The sequence below is a fragment of the Periplaneta americana genome, chromosome 7 (assembly GCF_040183065.1).
Source record: "Periplaneta americana isolate PAMFEO1 chromosome 7, P.americana_PAMFEO1_priV1, whole genome shotgun sequence".
NCBI classification, from domain to species: Eukaryota; Metazoa; Arthropoda; class Insecta; order Blattodea; family Blattidae; genus Periplaneta; species Periplaneta americana.
Window position 1 is genome coordinate 7,964,990 of NC_091123.1, and position 17,892 is coordinate 7,982,881.

The 17,892-nt window shown below is 34.1% G+C and overlaps 1 protein-coding gene across 1 annotated transcript in view; it reads left to right on the plus strand.

The window, feature by feature from the left end:
- Positions 1 to 17,709, plus strand: part of LOC138702854 (uncharacterized) — a 571,430-nt gene extending 553,721 nt beyond the window's left edge. Inside the window, exon 8 of the mRNA XM_069830203.1 lies at positions 11,601 to 17,709. Within this exon, the coding sequence (XP_069686304.1) occupies positions 11,601 to 11,770 (170 nt within the window). The 3' untranslated portion in view covers positions 11,771 to 17,709. The remainder of the gene's footprint in view (positions 1 to 11,600) is intronic.
- The last annotated feature ends 183 nt before the right edge of the window (positions 17,710 to 17,892 follow it).

The window sequence follows — 17,892 nt, forward strand, 5'->3', positions numbered from 1 at the left end:
GGATTAATCTTGCTCAGGATAGGGACCGATGGCGGGCTTATGTGAGGGCGGCAATGAACCTCCGGGTTCCTTAAAAGCCAGTAAGTAAGTAAAAAAATACCTCACGCTCTGCACCGGGTTATATTACTGTAGGGTGATGAATTACTGTATCTGTTTATGTTTTTATTTATTTTTGTTTACTTACTGACGCGTTCGTTCACGTAATTGCCCATATTTCTCCACTTACATATTTATTTAATCCCAGCTAACAGAAGTGAGCATACAGAGCCATAGCGAGGTTCAGGAGGTGTGAAGAGTACTGAAGCTGCAAGTGAGATAGAGCCTGCCTTCCTGTGCCACAGCCTGCTAATATCCGAACTAGTTCCGCCCCGCTTCCCTGCTCCAGCATCCGCTCAATCAACTAACCTGACTAGAAAGAAAAGGTAGCAATTCAGAGCAAAGAAACGTTTTGTTTCATCTGCTACCAGATGCACATGGGTTCAAACACTTGCCAGACGACTTCATCGCGCATGTTCTAACCTAAAATGTGCAGAGATAAAATTCCATCTCTCTATTTAAGCGGAATATATGTTTACTTTTTAAGTTATTTATATAGCCTACTTATATGCTATATATATATATATATATATATATATATATATATATATATATATATATACAGTACAAATGTACGATAATATCCATACCTTTACCACATGTAACCTAAATTATATATTTATTATATCGTGTATGTAATATGTATAAACTCTATATACATACATGTATGTGTACACTTCTTCCCATTTATTTACTTGCTATGTGTATATTCTTCATAATATTTATTAATTCGCTTATTTCCACATTTTTAAGTATCGAATATTTATGGCCGGTGTTTATAAATTCAAGAAGTGTCAAAGGATGAATTATCAAGACAGTATATAAATTGTACCATATCATAATAAGGAACATTTATCTCTATATAAAATACCCAAGGGTAATTAATTCAAAAATCTACCGCTGCTCTGCAACAATCTTAGTATAATGTGCTTTAAGTTAATAAATTGTTAAACCCAAGAAAGCTGTGTATTTTTAGTGTTTACTTTTGTTCCAGTTGTGTAATTAGGCTAACGCCAGTAATAATTCATACTTTATTTACATTACAAATCACATAGTGATAGAAGTAATATTACTTTCAGTGAATATAATTAAGATTGAAGGCAGGATTCACATAATAATAATAATAATAATAATAATAATAATAATAATAATAATAATAATAATAATAATAATAATAATGTACTCGTATTAAGAACCATAACGTTACCGATACAGACAAAAAATCACAAAGATTCATGGAATCCCCATAATTGCATTAAACATTTACGCTATTCGTGATTGTTATTGTGAGCATGGTTGGGATTGTAAGGATGTTTGGGATTTGAAATAAAAGTTTGATATTTCTTTTCATTTCTGACTTTATTCTCCTCTCATTTAAATTTAACAAGACGGAGCCTTCTCGTTAACTACTTCATAATCGCTTCCGCATTCCATGAGGCCTAGTCTCCAGACAACAATGCAATTGATAGTCGAAACGATTCACACATCAATATGACGTCAGTAGTGAGTTGTTTAAAATTGTAAAGAATAAAAAAATTTCACGTGAATCTTTTTCAAGTCCATCACAGATCTACAACAACTGTTTTAACACGGCCCCCTTGTATAAAAATATAAATCACTGAAATAAAGAAACATCAAAATACATTATTCATTTATTAATTAATACGTCATCGTTATTGTTGGAATTGCCTATATAAAGAGACGACATCCCGGATGGCTGGACGGTTTCTTTCAGGAAATGCTGCGATGTACATAACCTCTTAAATATAAAAGCAATTGAGGATGGATCCGCCAATATAATAACCATAGGCCGTGCACTCCATCTGATCGGTATTGCAATAAAAGCTATGAATGAACAAATGAAGCTCCCCAAACTAACAGATTGATGCATTGCGGGCGACATGGACGCAACCCCATAAGGGGCAATGTAATTCTTGTTACAATTTTTTTCGGGTAGTACGCAGACAAAACGCTCCAGGTTAAAAGAACGACCATTGAGATATTATTATTATTATTATTATTATTATTATTATTATTATTATTATTATTATTATTATTATTATTGTTATTATTATTATTATTATTATTATTATTATTATTATTATATAAATATTTAAAGAAAATAATCTGCCCTCAATGAGGGTGACCATAAAGATCCAAAATAAAAGCACTACAGAATAATTTAGAAAGAGAGGAATTGTTTATTAAAAAATTCAGAGAAATGCAAACACAACAGAATCATCAATGGCCAAAATATAAATGGTAATGTAATATTTGGATTGAATCCTTAAGAATATTCAACAAAATTTTTTGAATTTATTATTATTATTATTATTATTATTATTATTATTATTATTATTATTATTATTATTATTATTGAGATGATGACGATGAAGCCGATATACCTTGTGCAGCCCAGAGAGATGATACCAGAATGAAATTCTGCTCCTCTACGTTAAAGTCTCGTGGATTTGAACGTCCGCCTGTCTTCCCCGAGGCACGAGCCGCTTCTTCGTGGCAGTGACCTCTCACACGTGGTATCGATGTCACATGTGATATAACTTTACACACAACAAGCCTCTACTTCTTCTTTCTCTGGCGACATTTACCCCAAACTCTTATTTTTGTTTTTCTCTTTCTGGCACTGGACCAGGGATGCACATCTTCCACAGTGATCGAAAATACAAGTCTTGACCAGAAACATTAATAGCTTCGCTTGTAACTAACCGATTTGCATAACATTCAAATGTTACATTGTTAGAGGTGTTTTGGTCACGTTCGTATATTTTGCTGCTGCTTAAGAACATGCTGTACAAGTAGTCTGAATTATATGGAGTGTAAAATATTACCGTAGTCTAGTATATACAGTCACGAAGCTCAATACGTAGTAAATGTAAATGATATTTTGATATGACCGTTTATTTTTGTAAATGAAAGCAACAATGGTAATTCACTGAAAATAGTTCAAATTTCTCAATTTGTATTATATGACAGTAAAAATTTTTATTTATTTTCAAAACTGGTCAGTTACCCCCAGTTAAAAGTCTTGCAAATACATCATATTTATTTAAAAGTAAATGTTTTATTAGAATTTATGTACAAAATCACACACATTTCAGATCATATACTCACAAAAACACAATCAAAGGCAGGGATACAATACGTTTGTTTGAACCCAAGTGTTTAACGAGCACTGCCTTCAATTAAAGCAGTAATATTGGCCCTAGAATTTATAACAAATTAATTTAAAATATCTTTATCTAACTCAGTTTTAAATTTTAAAATATATACAAACACTTTGTTATTAGTGAATATTGATTTTTAAGTTTTTTTATTGTAGTATATCTACGTAAATGTATTACAGTATGTAGGCTATTGAATCCTTCCCTGATCATTCTCTTCCAGGGGAGTGTCAGAATTCTTCGCCCTTGTAAAGTTTTACATTGTCTATTCTTGTAGCAATAAAGCATATACACTTGGCGTAAGCTACATTTTGTTGTTTATATTTTAGCAAAATGGTGGAGTGGGATTATTATTTCTACCGCAGGTGCACAATTATAATTATTCTTGGGTATATAAAAGCTCCAGGGGGGAAACATCGTGCGCTCCTTGCGGCAATTTGTACACTAGCATTGCTGGAATTTTCATGTGTAAAGTACTTAACGTCATATCCCTGTAACTTTCCTCTTCACATAAATATATTGTAATGGTGTGTGGCTGTTAAAATTGGATAAACAATTGAACATAAATGTCATGAAACACAGAACTGAACAAAGTAAATCGAAATAAAATGACATGTTTAAAGGATGAATATAAAAAATTCATATAGAAATTATACAATATATCGAAAAATACAACTTAACAAACTAGCATGCAATAGTTGCAACGACTTTTACATTGGACAGACTGGAAGATCGTTTCAAACACGTTACAAGGAACATATCACAACTCCAATCACAGCTACAGCAACATGGACACTGACACGAAAATACTGAACAACCAACCAAAAAAATTGACACTCTAGAACAATATGAAATTTACAAACATATAAAAACACACCCACAGCACATCCTAAATACTCAACTCAATTTCAAAACACACACACCATTTCGACATAATCATGAACACACCCCATCACAACAGGAAACCAGAAGATAGCGCGGGACCTCACTAGGCTTCAGACAATGACGGACACCATGTCGAAACTAGTCAGCCAAGTAATTTTTATAATATTAAAAAAGTGAAGAAATTATAGCGTTAATCAGTGTTTATACAGTGACATCAAAACTTTTTCCTTAAATTTTGATTGTACCTTGTTTTTTTACTATACCATGAAGGCTTTACTTAATGGTTAGTTTTAGTTGCCATGGTAATATTTTACACTGCATAGATACAATCAGGACATAGTTAAAAATACAAAGAAAAAGTTTTTGATGTCACTTTACTAGTGTTAAAAGAGTGTGTACAACAATGAAGAAAAATGCGAATCTGAAAAGGGAACACTGACGGCCATCATACACTGTTCCCAGTTGTGAACATAATGTGTATGTAGGTGTGTGCATTGAAGGGAGAACGAAAGAAAAAACTCAAATGAAATTTTGTATTCGGCTGTACAACAATACTACGAAAGAACTTCAAACGTACTATCCGTCCGAGTGGTTATGTCGCAGGAACATCGAAACGGGGGAAATCACTAACAGTTACTTACTTAATAGGGCCCTTTGCTTTAAGTTATTTTAAACAGTTGTATAATATTACGTAGAAGCCAAATTTCGTACAGCAAATGTTTTTAGGAAATAGCTAAGGCAGTCCAGCCACTAGCCTTTACAGGGGGGCTGTAAGAAAGGGTGGGGGACACCGGGATGCGACATAACCACTGGAACGGACAGTACTGGGATAATTGGTTGTATCGCACACTGGCACTCAAAGATACCTGCACCCTACTAATGCTAGTGATTGATAATAATTTATGCTTAATCTACAGTACATCATCATTTTCCCCGACATATTTTAATCGTTCCAGTAGTGGTGTCACTTATTGAGAACTAGCGGGACTATTTCAAAGTTTGTCAATTTTTTTTTTTTTTTGGTTCTGACTTATCCAGTGGTTGTAAAGTTCGCTTACAGAAAATTATAGGTCAGATGTCTTTGAACGCTCCGAATGATTTTGAGGAAAACCAATCATTCGAAAAATACTAACTCAGAATTTGACAAAAAAAAAAAAGATCTATGCGCGGTTTACTCCACATTTATTAACAAAAAAACAACAGATTCGAGTCGAAAACTGTAGAAAACTCACTGACGCCACTGGAAACAAACAAACTCGTTTCTGTCGGAGTATTTCAGCTTAACATATTAAACTTCCCTTACAATCCAGCGCTGACGTCGGTGTGCGTGTAAAGAGCGGGCAAATATAAACACGGTTGTCATAACTTCTGCACCTAACTGGAGATATACGGTTGGACAAATATTAATTGAAATTTTTATTCCACTCATTTGCATGTTGATATTATCTATACGCTTCAGTTTTTGTAAGCCCGGCGGAACTGTCGATAGCTTTCAAATTGATTACTCGTAATTATTTTGCTCCCATATGATATGGGTCACATTAAAATGCAAATAAAATAGGGACCGCAGTGCAGTGATCGTTTTTCCAATATTCTGTCATTAGGGTGCATTGTGCTTGTCTTCTGTTTCTATGGAAATCGCCAGATATCGCAACAGGGCACTGCGTCATCACTGCAATTACGAAGCAGTGGCAAATATTCACATGAAGTGAGCGCTACGAAACGATGTTTTTTTTTTTTTTTTTTTTTTTCCTACTATTGTTTGAACTTCATCTGTGGAGAAAGAATCGTACATCCTCCAGTTTTCTATCAAGAAGACAGAAAAAGAAAGAAAGAGGGAAATGAATGAGGAAGAAAGAAGGAAGAAAGAAAGAAAGAAAGAAAGGAAAAAGGAAGGGAGAAGAAAGAAAGAAAAAATAAAGAAATAAAGAAGGAAAGAAAGAAAGGAAGAATGAAATAAAGAAAAAAGGAAGAAAGAAAGAAGGAAAGAAAGAGAAAAAAGAAAGACTGAAAGAAAGGGAAAAAAGGAAGAAAGATAGAAAGAAGGAAAGAAAGAATGAAAGAAAAAGAAAGATATGGAGAAAAAGAAAGGGAGAAAAAGAAAGAATGAAAGAAAGAAAAAAAGAAAGAAAGGGAGAAAAAGAAAGAAAGGGAGAAAAAAGAAAGAATGAAAGAAAGAAAGGGAGAAAAATAAAGAAGGAAAGACAGAAAGAACGAAAGAAAGAAATAAAGGGAGAAAAAAGAAAGAAAGAAAGGAAGAAAAAAGAAAGAAAGAAAGAAAGAAAGAAAGAAAGAAAGAAAGAAAGAAAGAAAGAAAGGGAGAAAAAGAAAGAAAGAAGGAAAGAAACGGAGAAAAAGAAAGAAATAAATAAAGGGAGAAAAAAGAAAGGAAGGAAGAAAAGGAGAAAAATAAAGAAAGAAGGAAAGAAACGGAGAAAAAGAAAGAAATAAATAAAGGGAGAAAAAAGAAAGAAAGAAAAAGAAAGAAAGAAAGAAAGAAAGGAAGAAAAAAGAAAGAAAGGGAGAAAAATAAATAAAGAAGGAAAGACAGAAAGAAAGAAATAAAGGGAGAAAAAGAAAGAAAGAAAAAAGAAAGAAAGGGAGAAAAATAAAGAAAGAAGGAAAGACAGAAAGAACGGAAGAAAGAAATAAAGGGAGAAAAAAGAAAGAAAGAAAGGAAGAAATTGAGAAAAGAAGAAGGGAAGAAAGGTTGACATAAGTCCAGTGGCAGCTGCAGATATGAAATTTGAGACGAACTGCAGGGTGCACACTATTAGATCATGGAGGAAATTAATGCACCTTGAAAGAGTCGAAAATGGCCTTTGTACCGCAGTACATACAAAAGTATAGAAGTAGCTGAAAGTCCATTTTCACAAAATGGATCAGGAAATATTAACCAGATTAATCTTGCACTGTACCTTGACAGCTCGCAAGAATTTGGTGATATATCTTTGTATTTTTAAAATGAAGTTAATAAATTGGACAAAGTCTGTGTCTCAAAACGTGTTGATTCGTCAAGAGGACTTGTATAACTCAAAGGGAGCTTCTAGAAAATGTATTAAAATAAAAAGTGATTTCCTCTCTCACTGTATACAAGTAATTATCCACTTAATTTTGAAATCTCTTAATATGTGTGACGAATGTTTGATATCGCTACATGTTATTGCCATCAATTAATTTTTATAGAACATGGACAACTTATAACATCTTCCGCAGTACACAGTAAAACGATCAGATCTCTGAGGACTTATACTGCAGTAGAATGTTACGATTATTATTATTATTATTATTTATTATTATTATTATTATTATTATTATTATTATTATTATTATTATTATTATTATTATTATTATTTAAAACCTTGTTCGTGATAACTGGTTCCAGCCAATCAGAAAAAGGTCATCCAATGTCTCAACTCTCATTATAAAGGGACAACTGCATCATCATTTTAGCTACATCTAGCGGATGAACGCTGTACTATCTGCGCCATGATCGAGAGAGAAAAAGATGAGAGTGAGACTGAGTGCGTGCGTACTTGTATGTGATCACACACATATGATGAATATGGAAAAAAAATTGTTCATGAATATTCCGAAATACATGAAAAAATTACAAAGAAATAATCATGTGAAGAGAAAATGGACCGTTTTGCCCATTACATTATAGAAAATCGAGCCACTTTCTTTTGCAGTCGCTTACATTTTACTTATTTATTTATCATCATCAGTGTTTATATACTCCGGTTATCTTTATACTGTGATTAGATAAATTTCCTTGAAATTCCTAGAAAACATGTTCAGATGTCTTTGATGTCAATAATTTATGTAAATAATCACTATTTCTCTTACATTATGTCAGCTTACTTTCTACGAATAATGGTAAAGAATGCCTCAGATATGAACCAATGACAGTCGTGATTTTTCATAAAATTATCTCACCCTCAGGTTGACCTTTTTCGTTTTCGACTTTACCAGCTCCAACTGTCCTGTTCATTGAACAGGCGTAACTAAGATTCAGTATGCACTGCAACATGGCGACAATGGCGTTCTGGCCAAATGATGAAATTTATTTCATAATTCAAAATACAAAGTCACAAACCACAGAAAAAAAACACACACACACACAGAAAATGTGTGTGGAATTAGTTTCAATAATTTTGTGAATTGAAAAGAGAAATACCAACTCAACAGATATCAAACAATTTAAAACATTGGAGTATAAACATTACAAAATCAAATCGTGATGAGTATAAAGAGAATGCTGTGAAAACCAAGAGCAATGCGACGGCAAAAGTGATACAAGAGAAGTATTTTAGAAAATATGAATGAAATTTTAAACACTTTGCAGATCTAGAATTTAAAAATGCAAGAGATGCGAGAAACGCCAAAGGGAAACGAATTACAGAACATGCCGGAGAAAAGAAAGATCAGTGCTTAGCAATAAAATGAAATTAATATCAGTTCATTGATTTATGTGATGAAAATACTCTTGCGGGTTTGCAGATAAAGTTTTCCCTCATTGTATGACTACAATACGTTATGTAACAATATGTCAATCAAGTGAATCGCTATCTTATACGAAGGTTAACGTTTTTAAATTTCAGAAGTTCCCGAAACTGTTTCTAAAACAATTATTATCATTGTTATTATCCAGTATGCAGTGAGACAGTTCATGCGCCATTATAATTTTAATTGCACATTAAATAATGCAAGTAAGTTAATTTTCACGAAAAACACTATATGAATTTATTGTATTTAGATTGTAGTATTCCCGTCCCATTCGGCAAAAATTCCTAATAAATGTCACTCGAAGATATGAGCTTCCTAGATCAATTTTCTCACTAATATATCAGTATAGCTCGAGAAATTATCATTAATCTCAGATCTTATAGTGGTATTAAACTCACCTATGATAAACAGAGAAGTTATTTTCAAACCTTAGGTTCATGTTTTATCCGTTCTTGGGTCTTGATGACATAGTACCTACAACTGTATACATTAAATACATTTTTAGAGTCCTCGCATATTTCATTTTTCAACAAGCCATCATGGCGGCAGTAATGTTGGCGCAACCGATGCATATGTTAACAGACGCCCCAGGTTATTTTATTTTACATTCTGCTTGAATTGCTGCGTAAACAAACACAACTTTACTGTTTGCAAAAAATGACCATTTTCCCATACGCTAGTAGAACGATCTCGACAAAAATTGTGGCGCATCCCAAACAAATATGGAAGGCGTATCTACACATGTAATATTTTCGACAGTATATTAAGCAGGAATGTCAGAAATATGACATATTTCTTGATTATATTTTTTTAACGTTTCTCAATAATTGTGTTTGTCATATTGTGAAAGTTAAATGTTTGAAGTTTATTTCTTGACGTATTATTCAAAATGCATACCTAAATAATAATGCACTTGACTTCATCTGTAACTTACACGATTCAACTAAATAGATAATTATAATTAATTTTTTTATTACATAAAATACCTATTCTAATACTGTAAACATTTCTAACATTATTGTTCCACTTACGAAAATTATATTTTAAAATTTAAATAAATGTTAAAATATATTAGTCGGTTTACAATGATGGTCTAAGTATATATTTTTCTTTTTATTGAACAACTTGAAGCTCTTTAGTGAAAAATCACTCACGCATGACAATGACTTTCAACTAGCAACCAGTAATGCTTCAAGAATTAGTCCCCCCCACTGCCTGTTTACTATATACTCCATACTACGTAAAATCATTCTAGTTATTTCTTAACAAAAACTCTTTCCCTTTAATTACTATTTTTAAATACATGTTTATACCTTAGTTTCCCTTCTCATTTTTTCTTTAGTATATACAAAAATTGTCTGAGTTTCATCAATTTTCTTCCGTTTACTGTTGTACACAATTTCCTATATGCCATTTCTACATTTAGTTTTAGTTATGGCTCCTGAATAAAAATGTTTCTTGTTCTTTCATTTTCTCGGCAAGTAGAGGAATGTGTAACGATGCGTCTTCTTTTTTGTTTACATAAAGGACATGCTTATATCTTTTCCTACGTCTCCTCTTCTATTTTCTAACCTCCAAATTCCCAATCTCCACCACTCTAGTCCCATCCTTTATTCCCTGTTGCTAACTTTTGTGTATTCTTCCTGTCCTCACATGATTTTCATTTCTTCATCAATATTAATAAATAATACAGCAACATTTAGTTAATAAATAAACAACATACATTTTAAAGTGGTACCCGGTTTTCGGAGTTTGTACTAATTGTTTTATGTGGTCAAACAAAATAAATTTTTAGGTTAGATCTTATGAATCGTAAACTGTTTAGTCAAATCAGTCAATTTCATGTTGTCAGATAAAATATAGTTTAATATTAGATTATATCAGTCACGAATATATTATTATTATTATTATTATTATTATTATTATTATTATTATTACTTAATTACTTACTTACTTACTTACTTACGTCCACACCTGTGGAGTAACGGTCAGCGCGTCTGGCTGCGAAACCAGGTGGCCCGAGTTCGAATCCCGGTCGGGGCAAGTTACCTGGTTGAGGTTTTTTCAACCCAATAAGAGCAAATGGTGGGTAACTTTCGGTGTTGCACCCCGGACTCATTTCACCGGCATTATCACCTTCATATCATTCAGACGCTAAATATCCTAGATGTTGATACAGCGTCGTAAAATAACCCAATAAAATAAAAAAAACTTACTTACTTTTAAGGAACCCGGAGGTTCATTGCCGCTCTCACATAAGCTTGCCATTGGTCCCTATCCTGAGCAAGATTAATCCATTCTCTATAATCATATCCCACCTCCCTCAAATCCATTTTAATATTATCGTCCCATCTACTTCTCGATCTCCCTAAAGGTCATTTTCCCTCCGGCCTACCAACTAATACTCTATATGCATTTTTGGATTCGCCCATACGTGCTACATGCCCTGCCCATCTCAAACGTCTGGATTTAATGTTCCTAATTATGCCAGGTGAAGAATACAATGCGTGCAGTTCTGCGTTGTGTAACTTTCTCCATTCTTCTGTAACTTCATCCCTCTTAGTCCCAAATATTTTCCTAAGCACTTTATTCTCAAACACCCTTAACCTATGTTCCTCTCTCAGAGTGAGAGTCCAAGTTTCACAACCATACAGAACAACGGTAATATAACTGTTTTATAAATTCTAACTTTCAGATTTTTTGACAGCAGACTGGATGATAAAAGCTTCTCAACCGAATAATAACAGGAATTTCCCATATTTATTAGTATTATTATTATTATTATTATTATTATTATTATTATTATTAATTTGTTATTTTGTTATTTTACCTGCTTTGGTGATATCTGGTAACAGTTGGCAGCATTGGAAAGACGGCCATATTAGCTTTTTAGATTAATCTTACGTGAACCTATTATTTTTGTTGCAGCCGAGGCGGCGAGCGGTGAAGCGGACAGCGGTGCAGTGGTGTTGGTGATCGGAGAGTCCTGGACGCCCGGGGGTGGGAAGACGCCGGCTCTCAGAAGTCCTGGGGTCGACACAGCGCCCCTCATCGAGTCTGCTCCACAGAATGACGCAGGAGTGAAGTGGAATAAATAGTGGGGGACAGTTTGCTACGTGACCGTGTGGCAGCGAGTGGGTACTTGCTGTGTGTGTCAAACACATGAGTGTGCTGTTACCTTGCGGCCTGTACGTCACAGTGCTGGACACTTGCTGTATAATGGAGTAACTAGAAACCGTACACAGATTTTTGTAACGTGAAAGAACAATTCCATTCCATTACCCGGCATTCTAGAACAGTGGTTCTCACATGATGGTCCGAAAACAAGATGATACTCTTCCTTCCCCTGGCGTTTGCAGAACTGGCCTAAACCCATGACTATTTGAAGAAGAAAAACTACCATTCCCAGGATTCGCACCCAACACCGTGGCTTCCACACGGTTTCAAAACTGCGAAATTTACGACCAGTAAATATACAAGATCTTCAAAAGTAAGAGGTAACTTTTGTTCTCTTTCTATACAGTCTTAAAAGTTCTGGCATATTACACCAAGTCCACACCTGTGGAGCAACGGTCAGCGCGTCTGGCCGCGAAACCAGGTGGCCCGGGTTCGAATCCCGATCGGGGCAAGTTACCTGGTTGAGGTTTTTTCCGGGGTTTTCCCTCAACCCAATACGAGCAAATGCTGGATAACTTTCGGTGCTGGACCCCGGACTCATTTCACCGGCATTATCACCTTCATTTCATTCAGACGCTAAATAACCTAGATGTTGATACAGCGTCGTAAAATAACCCAAAAAAAAATAAAAATATTACACCAACAAATGGGATTGTTTACACCACCACCCGTTTCCATAACTTCATTGTATGTATCCACCATTTTGTTCTTGCACAAGTAACAGCCTTTCTTCAATGCTGTACACAGCAGCTCTTAAGTGCGTGTTCTGGAATATCTGCCACAGTGTGTGCGATGGAGTCCTTCAACTCATCAATTATTGTCGTAGGTTTGCTCAAGAACACTCTCTCCTTCAGATAACCCCACAACCAATAATCTGTTGGGTTAATATCTGGTGATCTTGCAGGCCTAGTTACAGGAAAGTACATATTGATAACACAACGACCAGAACAATTGGAAAGAAACAAAAATTCGTTGTCATGGTGATGCAAAGAAATCAATTTCGAAGGTGGATGTCTACACAGATATCAATGTTACATTGTTGTAATCTTCCCGCAAACGGTTTTTCCCGTTGAGCTAAATCTGAAGTGAACTCCACTGTTCTAGACCCTCATACCCTGAAGGAATACGCACACGATTGCCCCTGCAGCAAATGGGCTGTATTCTGTAACACTTCCGAAGTGCATTAAAAGGAAGTGGATGAATTTATAATGTTGATATGTTGGTAACCCTTAGTGGCAACATCAAGATATTGTAAGCATTGTTATTTGTTAGTTTTAAGGATTGTTTATGCGCTCGTGCAATTTGCGCAAATTGGATTGTGCGTATAAATTTGTACAAACGAAGTAAATATGTAAACGTGAAATTTCGGCATCTACGTGTGTACAAGTGTGATCTGAGGAAATTCAGATCGTGTCTGATAATGAACGGAGGTTTGTGCATGCAATCGAGCCTAGTACAGTTTTTACATTTAAAGCAACACTCTAAAGGCCTAAACATTAAAACTGAGGTCAATTAGAAAGACTGGCCAATAAGACGGTAGAAAATATAAGGAATTGACATCGATTGCAGAGCCATCTGCAGATAAGTGTTAACGATCACGGAACTACAGACTTAATACTGTTCTCAAACAGAGGTCTCCACAATATATTACATATATACTCCGTGTTCAATTTTGAATGGAAGCTTCCGGCACTTGTTTCTACATATCTATGAGTTCATCATCACGAGGCGAGTTAAATCCTCAAGGCATAGATAAACGATGTAGGTCATGTCTGTTCTTTACATTGGGTATTGCTCTTTTGTTTTGTCAACAAATGAATGCAGCCGTATATTAAAAACAAGAAGTCATCTATGTTATTATTACAACCAAATTTCATTTAATTTTTTTTAATATATATTTCTTTAGGACGAAATGAATGTTACAACAGAGCATTACAAATTTATTCTTGAAACTTACTCCCGCATAGAAGTTTTAGTTGAGAGCAGTAGCGTTATGATGTTGATCATTGCAGGAATGAATTTCTGGTCAATTGGCCACAATTCCAGCAACTTTCGCTACGAAACCTTCTCATAAAGGTAAATTCAATATTTTCTTGTTCAATTGACAAAATAATACGTGTTTTTAAAAAGTGCATAATTAAAAAATAAAACACTAAGTACAAAACTCAGTCATTCGAAAGTACCATAAGTTATTACACCAGTAAAATCGTCTATCTTTGGTTAGGTTCGACAAACAAACCTATGACGTCGTGAACGCAGAAACAAATGACGGTATCTCTCATTCAAAATTCAACTCGGTGTATAATACGGTATAAATTTCATGCACAAACCATTCAGCACAAGTTTGTATGATGTATAAACTCACCATTACGTAAAAACAATGTGATACACTACATTTTTATACTGATACCCGGTACCGGACATCTGAGTGGTTCATTAAGAGAAATTAAAATGTGACTTTTGTAAGAATTCTTGTAACTTACTGAAATATAAATGTTTTGAATTCAGTGTTTATCAAAATCATGCATACTAGTGAAATGTATTCTCCAATGCGATAGATTTTTATAAAATTGTAGATTTTGTTTTTTTGTAGGATATATATCTCTCTCCATCCTCTCTGTCTCTCTCACTGAACCACTCATTCGATTCGTAAACATGTTTATTGTTCTTCTTCATTCCACATTTCGAGCTAAACCCGCAGCACTAACGTGAAAATGGTAGGATTCATGTATTTTCGTTCCAGCAGTTTTATTTCTAGGCAGTATGTTTGTGTACTTATTGACTTCCAGTGCTTTTCAAATTATATTTGTGCCACTTATTGCACGAGGACAGTCGCTTACTGGTACGTCAACATATTGAAATATTTTTGTATGCATTAATTGGTACCGAAGCAATTAACAAACCCACATGAGTAACTTCTATATTTCTGCTAATGTTATCTCGTAGAAGTTTTTGTACCAAGGACACATTTGCTACATTCTCAAACTTTTTATAGATTTCCATTACTAATGAAATTCTTGATTGTAAGCATAATCATTATCAACAGTCTTGGTACATCGTTTGGCTAACTTTTTTTTTTTTTAATTCTTACATATTTTGCTGTGAAAAGGAAGACAGTACATAGAAACAGAGTATGTGGAGGAATTTTAATGATGTTATTTTCATTATTAAAAAACCTGTTTAAGTAATGAATGCTTGACAACGCTGTTACCTCGAAATGTAGACGAGTTCTTCATCCTAAGGCCTGAGTGCCGTGGGACGTAGAGCGTTTATCAGAGCGGAGCGTGCAGCAGACTGTTTGTTCACATCTTTTCCCTCACTGCTGCGGACATGAGGTGTTCCCATGCGTTGTCAAGTGCTACTGAATTTATTGCGATGTTGCAATTATTTCCAGGAATAATAAAAGAAATAAATCAATATGGTAATGGAAAATAATTGTATTCTGTTGATCTTAAGGACATACTCTGTGAAGTTACTGTCATTGAACATCTTCCATCTCTTAAGAATTAAAAATAAATAATAAAATGCTAAAAATGTAATTTATTAGAGAACTAAGAAACTCAGTTTCCTTGAACTGTAGGATAGCTCACACTGTTATCGAATAACTCAGTTTAACTATCGTGGCATAATTCAGAGTAGCTGCACAAGTGTTGTTGTAGCCTCACGTGAAATTTGCCCCTTGTGTCTGTGGTATGTGAAACGAACTGTTGAAAAGCACTGGAACAAATACTTAAAAGAAGCTCGAAATATGTATTTTGTCTGGAACAAAGAGTTGAATTTTCTGTAGTTTGGAGGTGTTGGTTTTACGTCGCCTTCTGCAAAGCAAATTTAACTTCCTATTCCTATTGGTTCAGAAATAAACAGAATTTACGACAAGATTTTCTTTCACAGTACAGACCATCATCTTATAATTTTATTCGCCTCTACAGTGGTCAGTGTCCTCCAAAAGTTTTCCATATTTTAATTCATTGTCGGTAATAATAACCCTCATTCCTAAAAGATCGCGAAATCTCGTCACAGTTTCTGTTAAAACGGTGACATTATTAATTGCAGTAGATCTTGGATTATTGAAATTATTATTATGTCTTAAAACAAGCAGTTTCGAATCCAGCCAGCCGTGATAAAATGTAAAGGGAAAACAAATGAATGTGACATCACAAGGAACTTGATTTTTAACGTCTAAAATCTTAATGAAATGAGCTGCTCGGGTGAAGACAATGTTAAGTGACTAAAAATACAAATTGAAATACAGTAACTTTAATGTTTGAAAAACTCATGCTCAAGTAGTACTGACATGTATTGCCAACATTTGAAACTTCAATATAAAACGTCTCGCATAGAAAACACAAATAGCTCTGAAAAGAACATGTGACGTAACATTATTTTCATTAATAATGAAAATGTCACTTAACATTGTCTTCACCCGAGCAGCTCAAATATTCAACTTAAATTTTAATTAAATAAAGCATTATTGAAACATTATTATTCGTATATAAATGGGGTTATTAATAAATAATCCAATTTTCTGTAATAACATATTCATTACAATTTAAAACAACTCATTGGCGTCACATTGATGTGTGAATCGTTTCGACTATCAATTGCATTGTTGTCTGCAGACTAGGCCTCATGGAATGAGGAAGCGATTATGACGTAGTTAACGAGAAGGCTCCATCTTATTAAATTGAAATGTGGGAATTTGGAGACAGAAATTAAAATAAATGTCGAACTTTTTTTGGCGCTAGAGGAACTTCATTTAAGTTAACCAAAACCATTATCCATTTTACACAATCATTTGTATAATACTATGTAATTTTTTTACTTCATTTCATTACTCTTCAATGTATTTCCATCTCATGTTTCTCCGAAATCAAATTGTACTTTATTTTTAAATTTATATTGTTCCGTATTCTCTCCGCAATCATATTGTATTTTTAATTTAATCTCTGCTTTGTATTCTGGATCCTAGTGGTCAGCCGTAGATTTCGGCCAGATGTCCCAAATTGTGGAATTTGTGTGTTCAAATCCCAAACATTCTTACAATCCCAACCATGCTCACAATAACAATTACAAACAGCATAAATGTTTCTCGTGATTGTAGGGTTTCGGTTAATCGTTTTTCCATTTAAAGACGTAAGTGAAACTCTCGAAATTTTGTGATTTCTATATTTCGCCAGCAATGTAAAAAGTAACTCAAAACATTTTTTAACTTCTTGGACTATGAGATAATTTTAAAAGGGCAATATGAGCATATTGATCCTAAAATCAGGGTGAGGTCCACTCTCAACTAGTTTTCCAGCGTACAGGACTCATAGCTGACCGTGTAAGAGCGGGTACGTATGACAAGTTAGCATGCATGTGATTTCACCACAAGATAAACACTGAGCGAGTTGGGGTGACGTGTTGTGTAACGTTCTGGATGTTAACCGCACGATTAAGGGTGACCGCCCTTAACCAATGTCAGGGGCTGTCACCCCACCGCACGACGTACTTGAGAAATGGACTGCCTCTCGTTGAGAAGAGTGTACAGCTCTGCACTTCACTTCATCATCTCTGTTCACTTTTCACCAAGTCAGTGGAACGACGAGGGAATCGGCTTTCCACTCTGCAGACCTGGCTTGAAATCCCTCAAATATTGTGGAATTTATAGCGAACAAAATAGAGTAGTGTAGGCTAATTGATTCTTCGGAGTGCAATATAACCATGTTAACAAAAAAGTAACAGAGGATTTGAAGAAATCCCTATGGTGACGTCTACACAGAAATTAGAGTAATTTAATTAGGATAAATAAATAAATTCAATTTGCTGTAAGATTTAACTGGGTCTAATGAACGTAATGAAATAAGCTGTGAATAACAGTCGATCCTGCTATTATTATTATTATTATTATTATTATTATTATTATTATTATTATTATTATTATTATTTTATGTTATTATTATTATTATTATTATTATTATTATTATTATTATTATTATTATTATTATTATTATTATTATTATTAATGGCATGTAGCACGTATGAGCGAATCCAGAATGCATAT